Below are 17736 nucleotides of genomic sequence, written 5' to 3'. Positions count from 1 at the left end.
TATAATCCTCCACCATTCTTTCAATGGGGAGAGAATCATATGCAGTGACAGTAGACGACATGTCCGTAATCGTTGACAGGTCCTTCAGTCCGGACCAGATGTCAGCATCAGCAGTCGCTCCAGACTGCCCTGCATCACCGCCAGCGGGTGGGCTCGGAATTCTGAGCCTTTTCCTCGCACCGCCAGTTGCGGGAGAATGTGAAGGAGGAGATGTTGACAGGTCGCGTTCCGCTTGACTTGACAATTTTCTCACCAGCAGGTCTTTGAACCCCAGCAGACTTGTGTCTGCCGGAAAGAGAGATCCAAGGTAGGTTTTAAATCTAGGATCGAGCACGGTGGCCAAAATGTAGTGCTCTGATTTCAACAGATTGACCACCCGTGAATCCTTGTTAAGCGAATGAAGGGCTCCATCCACAAGTCCCACATGCCTAGCGGAATCGCTCCGTGTTAGCTCCTCCTTCAATGTCTCCAGCTTCTTCTGCAAAAGCCTGATGAGGGGAATGACCTGACTCAGGCTGGCAGTGTCTGAACTGACTTCACGTGTGGCAAGTTCAAAGGGCAGCAGAACCTTGCACAACGTTGAAATCATTCTCCACTGCACTTGAGACAGGTGCATTCCACCTCCTATATCGTGCTGAATTGTATAGGCTTGAATGGCCTTTTGCTGCTCCTCCAACCTCTGAAGCATATATAGGGTTGAATTCCACCTCGTTACCACTTCTTGCTTCAGATGATGGCAGGGCAGGTTCAGGCGTTTTTGGTGTTGCTCCAGTCTTCTGTACGTGGTGCCTGTACGCCGAAAGTGTCCCGCAATTCTTCTGGCCACCGACAGCATCTCTTGCACGCCCCTGTCGTTTTTTAAAAAATTCTGCACCACCAAATTCAAGGTATGTATGTAATGCACACACAATATTGCTGGCGTTGTCCGATGCCACAAATCCACAGGAGAGTCCAATTGGGGTAAGCCATTCCGCGATGATCTTCCTCAGTTGCCGTAAGAGGTTTTCAGCTGTGTGCGTATTCTGGAAACCGGTGATACAAAGCGTAGCCTGCCTAGGAAAGAGTTGGCGTTTGCGAGATGCTGCTACTGGTGCCGCCGCTGCTGTTCTTGCGGCGGGAGTCCATACATCTACCCAGTGGGCTGTCACAGTCATATAGTCCTGACCCTGCCCTGCTCCACTTGTCCACATGTCCGTGGTTAAGTGGACATTGGGTACAGCTGCATTTTTTAGGACACTGGTGACTCTTTTTCTGAGGTCTGTGTACATTTTCGGTATCGCCTGCCTAGAGAAATGGAACCTAGATGGTATTTGGTACCGGGGACACAGTACCTCCAACAAGTCTCTAGTTGGCTCTGCAGTAATGATGGATACCGGAACCACGTTTCTCACCACCCAGGATGCCAAGGCCTCAGTTATCCGCTTTGCAGCAGGATGACTGCTGTGATATTTCATCTTCCTCGCAAAGGACTGTTGGACAGTCAATTGCTTGGTGGAAGTAGTAAAAGTGGTCTTACGATTTCCCCTCTGGGATGACCATCGACTCCCAGCAGCAACAACAGCAGCGCCAGCAGCAGTAGGCGTTACACGCAAGGATGCATCGGAGGAATCCCAGGCAGGAGAGGAATCGTCAGAATTGCCAGTGACATGGCCTGCAGGACTATTGGCATTCCTGGGGAAGGAGGAAATTGACACTGAGGGAGTTGGTGGGGTGGTTTGCGTGAGCTTGGTTACAAGAGGAAGGGATTTACTGGTCAGTGGACTGCTTCCGCTCTCGCCCAAAGTTTTTGAACTTGTCACTGACTTATTATGAATGCACTGCAGGTGACGTATAAGGGAGGATGTTCCGAGGTGGTTAACGTCCTTACCCCTACTTATTACAGCTTGACAAAGGCAACACACGGCTTGACAAATGTTGTCCGCATTTCTGTTGAAATACTTCCACACCGAAGAGCTGATTTTTTTGGTATTTTCACCAAGCATGTCAACGGCCATATTCCTCCCACGGACAACAGGTGTCTCCCCGGGTGCCTGACTTAAACAAACCACCTCACCATCAGAATCCTCCTTTTCAATTTCCTCCCCAGCGCCAGCAACACCCATATCCTCCTCATCCTGGTGTACTTCAACACTGACATCTTCAATCTGACTATCAGGAACTGGACTGCGGGTGCTCCTTCCAGCACTTGCAGGGGGCGTGCAAATGGTGGAAGGCGCATGCTCTTCACGTCCAGTGTTGGGAAGGTCAGGCATCGCAACCGACACAATTGGACTCTCCTTGTGGATTTGGGATTTCGAAGAACGCACAGTTCTTTGCGGTGCTTTTGCCAGCTTGAGTCTTTTCATTTTTCTAGCGAGAGGCTGAGTGCTTCCATCCTCATGTGAAGCTGAACCACTAGCCATGAACATAGGCCAGGGCCTCAGCCGTTCCTTGCCACTCCGTGTGGTAAATGGCATATTGGCAAGTTTACGCTTCTCCTCCGACAATTTTATTTTAGATTTTGGAGTCCTTTTTTTACTGATATTTGGTGTTTTGGATTTTACATGCTCTGTACTATGACATTGGGCATCGGCCTTGGCAGACGACGTTGCTGGCATTTCATCGTCTCGGCCATGACTAGTGGCAGCAGCTTCAGCACGAGGTGGAAGTGGATCTTGATCTTTCCCTAATTTTGGAACCTCAACATTTTTGTTCTCCATATTTTAATAGGCACAACTAAAAGGCACCTCAGGTAAACAATGGAGATGGATGGATACTAGTATATTTATGGATGGACGAGCGACTGCCGACACAGAGGTAGCTACAGCCGTGGACTACCGTACTGTGTCTGCTGCTAATATAGACTGGATGATAATGAGATGAAATCAATATATATATATATATAATATCACTAGTACTGCAGCCGGACAGGTATATATATTTATTATGTAATGACTGATGACGGACCTGCTGGACACTGTCAGCTCAGCAGCACTGCAGACTGCTACAGTAAGCTACTATAGTAGTATGTATAAAGAAGAAAGAAAAAAAAAACCATGGGTAGGTGGTATACAATTATGTATGGACGAGCGACTGCCGACACAGAGGTAGCTACAGCCGTGGACTACCGTACTGTGTCTGCTGCTAATATAGACTGGATGATAATGAGATGAAATCAATATATATATATATATATATAATATCACACTAGTACTGCAGCCGGACAGGTAGATATATTTATTATGCAATGACTGATGACGGACCTGCTGGACACTGTCAGCTCAGCAGCACCGCAGACTGCTACAGTAAGCTACTATAGTAGTATGTATAAAGAAGAAAAAAAAAACCACGGGTAGGTGGTATACAATTATGGATGGACGAGCGACTGCCGACACAGAGGTAGCTACAGCCGTGGACTACCGTACTGTGTCTGCTGCTAATATAGACTGGATGATAATGAGATGAAATCAATATATATATATATAATATCACTAGTACTGCAGCCGGACAGGTAGATATATTTATTATGTAATGACTGATGACGGACCTGCTGGACACTGTCAGCTCAGCAGCACCGCAGACTGCTACAGTAAGCTACTATAGTAGTATGTATAAAGAAGAAGAAAGAAAAAAAAAACGGGTAGGTGGTATACAATATTATATATATATTATATACAATTTTATATATATATATATATATATATATATTAAACTGGTGGTGATTATTAAACTGGTGGTCAGGTCACTGGTCACACTATCAGCAACTTGCAAGTAGTACTCCTAAGCAGACAATCACAATATATATTATACTGGTGGTCAGTGTGGTCACAATGGCAGTGTGGCACTCTGGCAGCAAAAGTGTGCACTGTACGTTATATGTACTCCTGAGTCCTGCTCTCAGACTCTAACTGCTCCCCACTGTCAGTGTCTCCCCCACAAGTCAGATATACATTATACAGTCACACTATCTATCTATCACTTCAGCAAGTAGTAGTACTCCTCCTAATGCTCCCCAAAATTACTACTGTGTCTCTCTCTACTCTAGTCTCACTCTCTTCTCTATAAACGGAGAGGACGCCAGCCACGTCCTCTCCCTATGAATCTCAATGCACGTGTGAAAATGGCGGCGACGCGCGGCTCCTTATATAGAATCCGAGTCTCGCGATAGAATCCGAGCCTCGCGAGAATCCGACAGCGGGATGATGACGTTCGGGCGCGCTCGGGTTAACCGAGCAAGGCGGGAAGATCCGAGTCGCTCGGCCCCGTGTAAAAAAAAATGAAGTTCGGGCGGGTTCGGATTCCGAGGAACCGAACCCGCTCATCTCTAGTATATTAGATTTAAACCAATAGTTTAATAATGCCTGGGTACTGTTAATAGCTCCACCCAGGGCTTAAAGTGGTCCTGGAGAGGTGGGGGAACTCACCTCGCCCGCAACGCCGCAGAAAGGGGTGTGGCCTCACAAGGAAGGGGCGTGGCCACACAAAAGTACCACCAATTTAAAATAATGCTTCACAGTAGCACAATCTTATTCACATTTCCCGCCCCACATACTAGTGCCCTTTACACACACAATTCCCACAAAAGCAGAGTCCCCCTTTTACACAGTACGGCAGACAGAGCCCCCTTTTACACAGTACGGCAGACAGAGCCCCCTTTTATACAGTACGGCAGACAGAGCCCCCTTTTACACAGTACGGCAGACAGAGCCCCTTTTTACACAGTACAGCAGACAGAGCCCCCTTTTACACAGTACGGCAGACAGAGCCCCCTTTTACACAGTACAGCAGACAGAGCCCCCTTTTACACAGTACGGCAGACAGAGCCCCCTTTTACACAGTACAGCAGACAGAGCCCCCTTTTACACAGTACGGCAGACAGAGCCCCCTTTTACACAGTACGGCAGGTGGAGCCCCCTCCAAGGGCAAACACAGGATTTTATGAGGGGGTTTTCCAGATAGATATACTTATATATATATATATAGGCACTCAGAGTTTTGAAAAAGTGCAAAAACAGACAAAAAGAGTGAGAGTGAGAGAGAGAGAGAATTAAAATATCACCACCAGCAGCAGCAGCAGCAGCAGAAAGATGGGCACCCAGAGCTGTGATATGTAGCAGCAGTTACCTGGAGGTCTTCATGTGGAGGGCGAGTTGTCTCTCCTGTCAGACGCCATGGGGTGTGCAACGGTTAGGGCCTCGGACTGTAATGCACAATCACTTGCAGACAGCGCTCCGGTGGAGGTGGGGAGAGCATTACAGGCCGCTGGTCACTAAGTCTAGGGGTGGGGTGGGGTGGACTTTAAGCTGCTGCGCTGGCAGGGAGATGTGGAGTGGGCACGGACATTACTGCCCACCGCGCAGCCTCACAGTAAACTCCGGCTGCGGGGGGGATCGGGCATTACAGGCCGCGGCTCACACTGCGGAGGCTGCGGAGGCAGCGGCGGAGGGGGGGGAGAGAGGCTACTTTGAATCTGGAGCCGACTGTGCGCCATTTACGGCTCCTAGACCGCCAGCTAATGAGAAGCTGCCACTTGGCAGCTTCTCATTGGCTGGCGGTCTGCGAGCCGTGATTGGCTCACAGCAGATTTTAAAAAAGCCTTCCCTTCTTCTGATTGGTGCTGCAGCCGGTCCGCGAGCCATGATTGGCTGGCGGCCACTGCCACCTTTACAATGGAACAGGGACACGATGCTGTGGCCGGGCGGAGGCGGAACTGGTTCCGCCGGCAATTAGAGGTGACGGAACGCAGTTCCGCCCCGTTCCGGCCCACTTTAACCACTGGCTCCACCTAGTTGAAAGACAACTATTTATAAAATGTTCTTGTAGTGGAACAAAGACAACTTAAACAACCTTAAAATACACCTAAAAAAATAAAATCTATAATTTATCTTGTCACATGCAAAAATAGCAGCAGCCTCTGTACTACTTACACACTGGGACAGGACTCAGGAGAACTATGTGTGTGTGGGTGGGTGTGTGTGGGTGTGTGTCTCTCTCTCTAGACCATCATTAAATAACAAGTTATACAGGACTCAGACACCCAGGTGTGGAGAGAGCTGTAAGTGACACAGGGATCCCACCCTGTGTCACTTACAGCTCACTCCATCCTCCTATCTCTCCTCTGGTTGGGAAGCTCCATCGATAGTTCATGAAACATGATACTCCTGTGTCTTTGCCTGCACTGCATACTGTCCTGCTGACATTCTGGCTGTCTGGTTCTGCTGCTGCATAAGAGGGAAAGCTAGTGATGTCAATGTGTTCTTGCCGGGGGACCAACTGACAGAGGGGGGTCCGGGGTACAGTCTGACCTGCATCCCCCCTTTAATCTGGCTATGGCTATGTAAATATACACACTGGCCACCTGGGAATGGGCTCTACATTCATCACCGGAGATGGTCTCCCAAGGCACCCTCTGCTGGCCCTGCCCATGAACACATGACATCATGTTTGGAGGTGGCTGTCAGAAGGAGTAAGTGTAGAATTGGATGGACAATCCAGGCGGCTATAAACACTTCAGGGTACCTGCCAGGAACGGTATCCGGACTCCAGGTCGACAACAAAAAGGTCGACACACCTTAGGTCGACATGGACAGAAGGTCGACATGGACAAAAGGTCGACAGGAACAAGGTTGACATGGAAAAAGGTCGACATGAGTTTTTCACGATTTTTTTTCTTTTTTTTAACCTTTTCATAGTTAACGATCCACGTGGACTACGATTGGAACGGTAACCTGTGCCGAGCAAAGCGGTAGCGGAGCGAAGGCACCATGCCCGAAGCATGGCGAGCTAAGCGAGCCATGCGAGGGGACGCGGTGCACTAATTGGGGTTCCCGGTCACTCTACGAAGAAAACGACACCAAAAAAACATAAAAAACTCATGTCGACCTTTTTCCATGTCGACCTTGTTCCTGTCGACCTTTTGTCCATGTCGACCTAAGGTGTGTCGACCAATTGGCGTCGACCTAAGGTGTGTCGACCTTTTTGTTGTCGACCCTGAGTCCCAGACCCGCCAGGAACATCCTATGGAGTTAATGTCATGTAAAAGTATTTGAGATGAGTGGTTCTGGTTTTCAGAAAACTGAGCCCACCTGAATTTTGCATATTCAATTACTTCTGAGCCCGGGCTCCGGTTTTCCCACCTCATGCAGATTCCAAAATGGGGCAAAACATAATCTTCCTGGTACTGGATCTTGAGTGTTTTGGATTCACTATAAGTTCATCCCACGGTAATTGGGGTGCCATTTGACGCTGGAGATTCAGGCGTCATGTCACGCTGCAGTTGTTCTAATTAGAAATAATATATATATATTTTTTTTTTATAAATATGTGTTTAGCGAACATCAGGCAGGCAGTGATACAGTGCTTATAATGACCAGTAGGTCCAGGGCAATGCCTTAATAGTGAGTTGCAGTTGTTATTGTTAAAAAAAAAAAAAAAACTGATAAAAAAAAAAAAATTTTTTTAAATGAGTGTGTTTAGCAAACATCAGGCAGTTAGTGAAACAGCGCAGTGAGATAATATGGTTCACAATCAGTTGATGGAAAAGCAGGAACAACCAAGTACTAGTACTCTGGCTGCTGCCAGTCATGACAGTACTACAACATCTACTAAAGATTGACCAGGGGGCAGAAAGTTTAGGAAAGGGCACATGAAATCGAAATCTTTTACAAAGTTAAAATAAATAGGAAGAGGTGTTAAAAACCAACAAATCATCAGTGCCCCCCTCCAAAAAAAGAAAACTAGGGGATGGATGTAATGAAGTCCGAGTTGGCCAGAGGTGCTGGTTTCCGGCTGTACTCGGTCATTTTTTTTAAGTGGCAATCATTTACAAGGCATGGTTTTGCCTTGTAGTTGATTGCCGCTTTAAAAAAAGTCTGAGTTCAGCTGGGTACCTGCACCTCCAGCCAACTTGGCCTTCATTACATCCACTGCTAAGGCTGAAGAACAAGCTGTGTGTTCACAAATACCTGAAGAAAGTCTAGGGGTATCCATGTTAGCTATCTGTGAGTCTAACTGTACTGTTATGAGAAGCCTCCTTACACCATTTCTACACCCTCTGCAAACGTGGGGATGAGCAGTACAAGTAAAGATGGTGATAATAACATAATAGAATTGAGGATGCTATTGTGGAAGTGCAACAGGATGATGGGGATATTTGTGTACTATCTGATGATATTGATGATAAAGATGTTGTTTGTTTAAGTCAGCCACCAGTGGCTCCAGTGGCTGCAGTTCTTGTCTGTGATAAAAAGAAAGCCATTGTGATTCCTGGGCATAATACCAAAAAAAGCCACCTCTTCGGTGTGGGATTATTTTCCCCAAATCCTAAAAACATTTATGAAGGTATCTGCTCTGTTTATGAGGACAAAATTAGGTAGGGACGTTAATGATCTAGGCACCTCCTCCATGTTACTGTACGTCATTTGCAGCGAGTTCATTAAATTTATTTTACATACTTATAATAACTTGTCAAATAATAGTCAGCTACTAGCAGTTTGGACCAGCCCATGAAATCTCCATTGCCAACATCCTCATCATCAACCTCCTCATTAGTGATCATAAGTAATCTTTCCAAAACTTTGGTTTGTGGAGGCATAAATAAACCAAGCATTTCAGCCACAAAAGTAGCAGACCTTGTCGCTAAAGTGTTTGGTTTCTTAAATTGTGCATGTCCTTTATAATAAACAACATGAGGGTGATTGGGAGGTTCCAAGGACAATTCCATCTTGAGCCACTCTTCATTTATTTATGGGCTGTTTGTGCACATTGGTGATGGTCTATGTTACAGAGACAAACATTTTTAATGGTTTGGTTATTGCTCTAAAATCTGTACTAATTTGCAACACATTTTTAAAAGGAATTATGTAGTGCCTCACACGATTATTTTAAATAAATAATCAATCAATCATTCTGGTATTCTATGACCCTTTTCTCTTCTAGTTTGCTACAGAACAGGTACAGCTCTTAATCTAGGCCTCACACACTTTAATTTTAATGAATGAATGAATCAAGCAATCAATCGATCATTTTTGTTTTTTTTATTTTATGGACTTTCTCTCCTAATTTGCTGCTGAACATGTACAGCTCTTGATCTAGGCCTAACATATATTAATTTTAATCAATCAATCAATCAATCAATCAATCAATCAATTTTGTATTATTTTTTTATGGCCTTTTCTCTCCTAATTTGCTGCAGAACAGGTATAACTCTTGATCTAGGCCTAACACATGTTAATTTTAATGAATGAATCAATCAATTAATCAATTATTTTTGTATTCTTCTTTTATGGCCTTTCCTCTTCTAATTTGATGCATAATAGATGTCGATATAGTTATGACTCAATTTTTTTTATAAGATAATCTATTCGATCAATCTATCATTCTTTTACCTGCCTCCCACTATATATTCCACCTCCATTCCCCTGTACCTTCCTCGGGTCTTTGAACTAGTTCTTGATTAATAAAAACATTCTTGGTTACTTTCTACAGGGTCGTATAGTTTATTAAACTGCCATCCTCCTGTCTGCCACTGCTGTGTGGCAATGTTTCATAGATGTGCTATAAAATGCCATGTTTGTGCTCTGTTGCTTAGTTTAGCCAGGCAGTTTTTGGCCAATATTGGTAAAAAAAACAATATTGTGACCTGTGAGGTGGTCAAAATGGACTGGAAATGTCTGAAAATTAATGTTATTGAGGTTAATAATTAGAGATGTGCGGGTTCGCGTCTCAGAGGGTATGCGGTCAAGATGCCGCCGGACGGAATCCCGGCGGTCGAAATACCGACGCCGGAATCCCGACCACCACAATCCCGACATATTCTCCCTCCGTGGGTGTCCACGACACCCATAGAGGGAGAATATAATAGTGTGCCGAGCGTGGCGAGCGAAGCGAGCCCGCAAGGGGCTGCGTTCCGCTCGCCACCCCTGTCGGGATTGTGTGGTCGGGATTCCGGCGTCTGTATTTCGACCGCCGGGATTCTGGCCGGCGGCATTTAGTACTGATCCCTCTCAGAGAACCGAACCGCACCGAACCTCACGCTCTGAACCCGGTTCCGAGCCCGGCTCGGGTTTTCCCGCCTGATTCGGAAACCCGAATGAGGCAAAATGTCATCATCCCGCTGTTGGATTCTCGCAGGATTTGGATTCCATATAAGGAGCCACGCGTCGCGGCCATTTTCTCTCCAGTCTCAGAGAGTGTAGTGAGAGGACATGTCTCCGTCCTCAGTGTCTGTGTGGGGGCGGGAAAGTGGGGTGGCGAGTCTTGTTGTGCTGCTCAGTCCAGTCCTGTGTAGTCAGTGTATTGTGCTGCATCAGTCCAGCCAGTCACAGTGTTGGTGTCCTCTGCTGCTATATGTTCCCAGTGCTGCTGGCTGCTGTATAAGTCCCTTGCATTTTTGCCGTGTTGTCTTGCATCAGACCACGGGTAGTGTCTTGTGCAGCATCAGTCCAGTGACCAATCACAGTGGTGGTGTCCTCTGCTGCCATATATCCAGTGTAGCTGTATAAGTCCCTTTCAGTGGTGCTGTGTTGTCCTGAATCAGACCAGTGGTAGTGTCCTGGCCATCAGTCATTCCAGTGACCAGGCAATCACAGTGGTATACGCTGCTGCTATAAGTCCACTGCTGACGTATAATAATAACAAGTCCCTCACAGTGTTGCTGTGTTGTGCTGCATCAGACCAGTGGTAGTGTCCTGGCCATCAGTCATTCCAGTGACCAGGCAGTCATAGTGGTATACGCTGCTGCTATATGTCCACTGCTGATGTATAATAATAATAATAATAACAACAACAACAACAACAACAACAAGTCCCTCACTGCGTTGCTGTGTTGTGCTGCTTCAGACCAGTGGTAAGTGTCCTGTGCATCAGCCATCAGTCATTCCTGTGTCGCATATTGTGTTATATAACTCCAGAAAAATAATGGAGAACAAAAATTTAGAGGATAAAATAGGGAAAGATCAAGAACCACTTCCTCCTAGTGCTGAAGCTGCTGCCACTAGCCATGACATAGACGATGAAATGCCATCGTCGTCTGCCAAGGCCGATGCCCAATGTGATAGTAGAGGGCAAGTAAGATCCAAAAAGCCAAAGTTCAGTAAAAAAGCCCAAAAAAAGAAATTTAAATGGTCTGAGGAGAAATGTAAACTTGCCAATATGCTATTTACGACACGGAGTGGCAAGGAATGGCTGAGGCCCTGGCCTATGTTCATGACTAGTGGTTCAGCTTCACATGACGATGGAAGCCCTCATCCTCCTGCTAGAAAAATTAAAAGAGATAAGCTGGAAAGAGCACAGAAAAGTACTGTGCGTTCTGAGATGGTATCACAAGTCCCCAAGGATAGTCCAAGTGTGTCGGCGGTTGCGATGCCTGACCTTCCCAACGCTGGACAGGAAGAGGTGGCTCCTTCCATCATTTGCACTCCCCCTGCAAGTGCTGGAAGGAGCACCCACAGTCCAGTTCCTGATACTGAAATTGAAGATGTCACTGTTGAAGTACACCAGGATGAGGATATGGGTGTTGATGTCGCTGAGGAGGAAGTTGACGATGAGGATTCTGATGTGGTTTGTTTAAGTCAGGCACCGGGGGAGTCACCTATTGTCCGTGGATGAAGAAGCCCATTGTGATGCCTGGGCAAGCTACCAAAAAAGCCACCTCTTCAGTGTGGAATTATTTCTCCACAAATCCGGACAACAGGTGTCAAGCAATCTGTTGCCTCTGTCAATCTGTAATAAGTAGGGGTAAGGATGTTAACCACCTTCGGTCCTCCAGCTGTTGTTGAACTACACATACCAGCATGCCTTGCTACAGGTTTGCTATTTGGCCATGCTAAAACTGTTGCAGGGCATGCTGGGATGTGTAGTTCAACAACAGCTGGAGGGCCGAAGGTTCCCCATCCCTGACCTAGGAACATCCTCCCTTATACATCACCTGCTGCGCATTCATCAGAAGTCAGTGTCAAGTTGTGAAACTTTGGGTAAGAGCGTAAGCAGTCCACAGACACCTAAATCCCTTCTTCCTCTTGTACCCAAGCTCTTGCAAGCCACACTACCAACTCCCTCAACGTCAACTTCCTCCTCAGTCAGGAACATCAGTAGTCCTGCAGGCCATGTCACTGTCAAGACTGAGGAGTCTTCTCCTAACTGGGATTCCTCTGGAGGATTCTTGAGTGTAACGCCTGCTGTTGCTGCTGCTGCTGTTGTTGCTGCTGGGAGTCGATCGTCATCCCAGAGGGGAAGTTGGAAGACCACTTGTACTACTTCCAGTAAGCAATTGACTGTCCAACAGTCCTTTGTGAGGAAGATGAAATATGACAGCAGTCATCCTGTTGCAAAGTGGATAACTGAGGCCTTGACACTTATGTTGGTGTTAGACGTGCGTCCGGTATCCACCATTAGTTCAGTGGGACTTAAAGAACTGATAGAGATAGTGTGTCCCCGGTATCAAATCCCATCTAGGTTCCACTTCTCTAGGCAGGCGATACCGAGAAAGTACAAAGATATCTGAAAAAGAGTCACCAGTGTACTACAAAATGTGGTTGTATCCAGTGTCCACTTAACCACGGACATGTGGACATGTGGAACAGGGCAGATGAAGGACTATATGACTGTGACAGCCCACTGGGTAGATGTATGGCCTCCCGCAGCAACAACAGCTGCGGCAACAGTAGCAGCATCTCGCAAATGCCAACTCGTTCCTAGGCAGGGTACGCTATGTATCACAGCTTTCCGTAAGAGGCACACAGCTGACAACCTCTTACGGAAACTGAGGGACATCACAGAATGGCTTACCCAAATTGGACTCTCCTGGTGATTTGTGATATCTGACAACGGCACCAATATTGTGCATGCATTACATCTGGGCAAATTCCAGCACGTCCCATATTTTGCACATACAATTAATTTGGTGGTGCAGAATTTTTTGAAAAATGACACGGGTGTACAGGAGATACTGTCGGTGGCCCGAAGAATTGCGGGTTACTTTCGACATTCTGCCACCGCGTGCAGAAGACTGGAGCAACAGCAAACACTCCTGAACCTGCCCTGCCATCAACTGAAGCAAGAAGTGGTAATGAGGTGGAATTCAACACTCTATGGGGTTCATTCCGACCCGAACGCTCACTGCAGTTTATCGCGGGGCGGACTAACCCTGTGCTGGGCATCCCCCCGCATGTCTGGGTGCCTGATCGTAGCTGTGCTAAATTTAGCACAGCTACGATCAACTCGGAATGACCCCTTCTATGCTTCAGAGGAAGGAGGAGCAGCAAAAGGCCATTAAAGCCTATACATCCACCTATGATATAGGCAAAGGAGGGGGATGCACCTGACTCAAGTGCAGTGGAGAATGATTTCTGTCTTGTTCAAGGTTCTCCAACCCTTCTAACTTGCCACACGTGAAATCAGTTCAGACATTGCCAGATTGAGTCAGGTCATTCCACTCATTAGGCATTTGCAGAAGTAGCTAGATAAATTGAAGGAGGAGCTAAGACGGAGCGATTCAGCAAAGTTTGTGGGACTTGTGGATGGAGCCCTTCATTCGCTTTGCCAGGATTCAAGGGTGGTCAATCTGTTGAAATCAGAGCACTACATTTTGGCCACCGTGCTCGATCCTAGGTTTAAAGCCTACGTTGTATTTCTCTTTCCGGCAGACACAAGTCTGCAGAGGTGCAAAGACCTGCTGGTGAGTAAATTGTCAACTCAAGCGGAATGTGACCCATCAACAGCTCCTCCTTCAATTTCTCCCGCCACTGGGGCTGCAAGGAAAAGAATAAGATTTCCTAGCCCACCCACTGACGGTGATGCAGGGCAGTCAGGAGCGAAAACTGACATCTGTTCTGGACTGAAGGACCTGCCAACGATTACTGACATGTCTACTGTCACTTAGTGATGAGCGGGTTCGGTTCCTCAAGATCCCAACCCCCCCGAACTTCACCCATTTTACACGGTTCCGAGGCAGACTCGGATCTTCCCGCCTTGCTCGGTTAACCCGAGCGCGCCCGTATATATAGTAGGAGGACAGTGCAGAATTTTGCTGACCACCAGTATATATATAGCAGTACGGTACAGTAGTCCACTGCTCTACCTACCTCTGTGTCATCAATTATAATATCCATCCATTCCATACCTGTGCTGCATTTTAGTTGTGCGCAGTATATATAGTAGGAGGACAGTGCAGAATTTTGCTGACCACCAGTATATATATAGCAGTATATATAGCAGTATGGTACAGTAGTCCACTGCTCTACCTACCTCTGTGTCGTCAAGTATACTATCCATCCATACCTGTGCTGCATTTTAGTTGTGCGCAGTATATATAGTAGGAGGACAGTGCAGAATTTTGCTGACCACCAGTATATATATATATATAGCAGTACGGTACAGTAGTCCACTGCTCTACCTACCTCTGTGTCGTCAAGTATACTATCCATCTATTCCATACCTGTGCTGCATTTTAGTTGTGCGCAGTATATATAGTAGGAGGACAGTGCAGAAATTTGCTGACCACCAGTATATATATAGCAGTACGGTACAGTAGTCCACTGCTCTACCTACCTCTGTGTCATCAAATATACTACCCATCCATACCTGTGCTGCATTTTAGTTGTGTGCAGTATATACAGTAGGAGGACAGTGCAGAATTTTGCTGACCACCAGTATATATATAGCAGTACGGTACAGTAGTCCACTGCTCTACCTACCTCTGTGTCATCAAGTATACTATCCATCCATACCTGTGCTGCATTTTAGTTGTGCGCAGTATATATAGTAGGAGGACAGTGCAGAATTTTGCTGACCACTAGTATATATATATAGCAGTACGGTACAGTAGTCCACTGCTCTACTTACCTCTGTGTCGTCAAGTATACTTTCCAACCATTCCATACCTGTGCTGCATTTTAGTTGTGCGCAGTATATATAGTAGGAGGACAGTGCAGAATTTTGCTGACCACCAGTATATATATATATATATATAGCAGTACGGTACAGTAGTCCACTGCTCTACCTACCTCTGTGTCGTCAAGTATACTATCCATCTATTCCATACCTGTGCTGCATTTTAGTTGTGCGCAGTATATATAGTAGGAGGACAGTGCAGAATTTTGCTGACCACCAGTATATATATATAGCAGTACGGTACAGTAGTCCACTGCTCTACCTACCTCTGTGTCATCAAGTATACTACCCATCCATACCTGTGCTGCATTTTAGTTGTGCGCAGTATATACAGTAGGAGGACAGTGCAGAATTTTGCTGACCACCAGTATATATATAGCAGTACGGTACAGTAGTCCACTGCTCTACCTACCTCTGTGTCATCAAGTATACTATCCATCCATACCTGTGCTGCATTTTAGTTGTGTGCAGTATATATAGTAGGAGGACAGTGCAGAATTTTGCTGACCACTAGTATATATATAGCAGTACGGTACAGTAGTCCACTGCTCTACTTACCTCTGTGTCGTCAAGTATACTTTCCAACCATTCCATACCTGTGCTGCATTTTAGTTGTGCACAGTATATATAGTAGGAGGACAGTGCAGAATTTTGCTGACCACCAGTATATATATAGCAGTACGGTACAGTAGTCCACTGCTCTACCTACCTCTGTGTCATCAAGTATACTATCCATCCATACCTGTGCTGCATTTTAGTTGTGCGCAGTATATATAGTAGGAGGACAGTGCAGAATTTTGCTGACCACTAGTATATATATAGCAGTACGGTACAGTAGTCCACTGCTCTACCTACCTCTGTGTCGTCAAGTATAATATCCATCCATTCCATACCTGTGCTGCATTTTAGTTGTGTGCAGTATACATAGTAGGAGGACAGTGCAGAATTTTGCTGACCACCAGTATATATATTAGGGATGTGCACCTGAAATTTTTCGGGTTTTGTGTTTTGGTTTTGGGTTCGGTTCCGTGGCCGTGTTTTGGGTTCGAACGCGTTTTGGCAAAACCTCACCGAATTTTTTTTGTCGGATTCGGGTGTGTTTTGGATTCGGGTGTTTTTTACAAAAAACCCTAATAAACAGCTTTAATCTTAGAATTTGGGGGTCATTTTGATCCCATAGTATTATTAACCTCAATAACCATAATTTCCACTCATTTTCAGTCTATTCTGAACACCTCACACCTCACAATATTATTTTTAGTCCTAAAATTTGCACCGAGGTCGCTGGATGGCTAAGCTAAGCGACACAAGTGGCCGACACAAACACCTGGCCCATCTAGGAGTGGCACTGCAGTGTCAGGCAGGATGGCCCTTCCAAAAAATACTCCCAAACAGCACATGACGCAAAGAAAAAAAGAGGCGCAATGAGGTAGCTGTGTGAGTAAGCTAAGCGACCCTAGTGGCCGACACAAACACCTGGCCCATCTAGGAGTGGCACTGCAGTGTCACGCAGGATGGCCCTTCCAAAAAATACTCCCCAAACAGCACATGACGCAAAGAAGAAAAAAAAGAGGCGCAATGAGGTAGCTGTGTGAGTAAGATAAGCGACCCAAGTGGCCGACACAAAGACCTGGCCCATCTAGGAGTGGCACTGCAGTGTCAGGCAGGATGGCCCTTCCAAAAACTACTCCCCAAACAGCACATGACGCAAAGAAGAAAAAAAAGAGGCGCAATGAGGTAGCTGTGTGAGTAAGATAAGCGACCCAAGTGGCCGACACAAACACCTGGCCCATCTGGGAGTGGCACTGCAGTGTCAGGCAGGATGGCCCTTCTAAAAAATACTCCCCAAACAGCACATGACGCAAAGAAAAATGAAAGAAAAAAGAGGTGCAAGATGGAATTGTCCTTGGGCCCTCCCACCCACCCTTATGTTGTATAAACAGGACATGCACACTTTAACCAACCCATCATTTCAGCGACAGGGTCTGTCACACGACTGTGACTGAAATGACTGGTTGGTTTGGGCCCCCACCAAAAAAGAAGCAATCAATCTCTCCTTGCACAAACTGGCTCTACAGAGGCAAGATGTCCACCTCATCATCATCGTCCGATTCATCACCCCTTTCACTGTGTACATCCCCCTCCTCACAGATTATTAATTCGTCCCCACTGGAATCCACCATCTCAGATCCCCGTGTACTTTCTGGAGGCAATTGCTGCTGGTGAATGTCTCCATGGAGTAATTGATTATAATTCATTTTAGTGAACATCATCTTCTCCACATTTTCTGGAAGTAACCTCGTACTCCGATTGCTGACAAGGTGAGCGGCGGCACTAAACACTCTTTCGGAGTACACACTGGAGGAAGGGCAACTTAGGTAGAATAAAGCCAGTTTGTGCAAGGGCCTCCAAATTGCCTCTTTTCCCTGCCAGTATACGTACGGACTGTCTGACGTGCCTACTTGGATGCGGTCACTCATATAATCCTCCACCATTCTTTCAATGGTGAGAGAATCATATGCAGTGACAGTAGACGACATGTCAGTAATCGTTGGCAGGTCCTTCAGTCCGGACCAGATGTCAGCATCAGCAGTCGCTCCAGACTGCCCTGCATCACCGCCAGCGGGTGGGCTCGGAATTCGTAGCCTTTTCCTCGCACCCCCAGTTGCGGGAGAATGTGAAGGAGGAGATGTTGACAGGTCGCGTTCCACTTGACTTGACAATTTTCTCACCAGCAGTTCTTTGAACCCCTGCAGACTTGTGTCTGCCGGAAAGAGAGATCCAACGTAGGTTTTAAATCTAGGATCGAGCACGGTGGCCAAAATGTAGTGCTCTGATTTCAACAGATTGACCACACGTGAATCCTGG

At 46.4% G+C, this 17736-nt stretch overlaps 1 protein-coding gene across 1 annotated transcript in view; it reads left to right on the top strand.

The window, feature by feature from the left end:
* Positions 1-7132: 7132 nt before the first annotated feature.
* The window catches only part of LOC134965193 (urokinase plasminogen activator surface receptor-like), a 28083-nt gene continuing 17479 nt past the window's right edge, over positions 7133-17736 (top strand). The window contains exon 1 of the mRNA XM_063941705.1: positions 7133-7202. Coding sequence (XP_063797775.1) covers positions 7133-7202 — 70 coding nt within the window. The remainder of the gene's footprint in view (positions 7203-17736) is intronic.

The sequence above is a fragment of the Pseudophryne corroboree genome, chromosome 10, assembly GCF_028390025.1.
Source record: "Pseudophryne corroboree isolate aPseCor3 chromosome 10, aPseCor3.hap2, whole genome shotgun sequence".
Classification (NCBI taxonomy): Eukaryota; Metazoa; Chordata; class Amphibia; order Anura; family Myobatrachidae; genus Pseudophryne; species Pseudophryne corroboree.
Note: the sequence above shows the minus strand (reverse complement) of the source record. Positions and strands in the feature narration are given on the sequence as shown.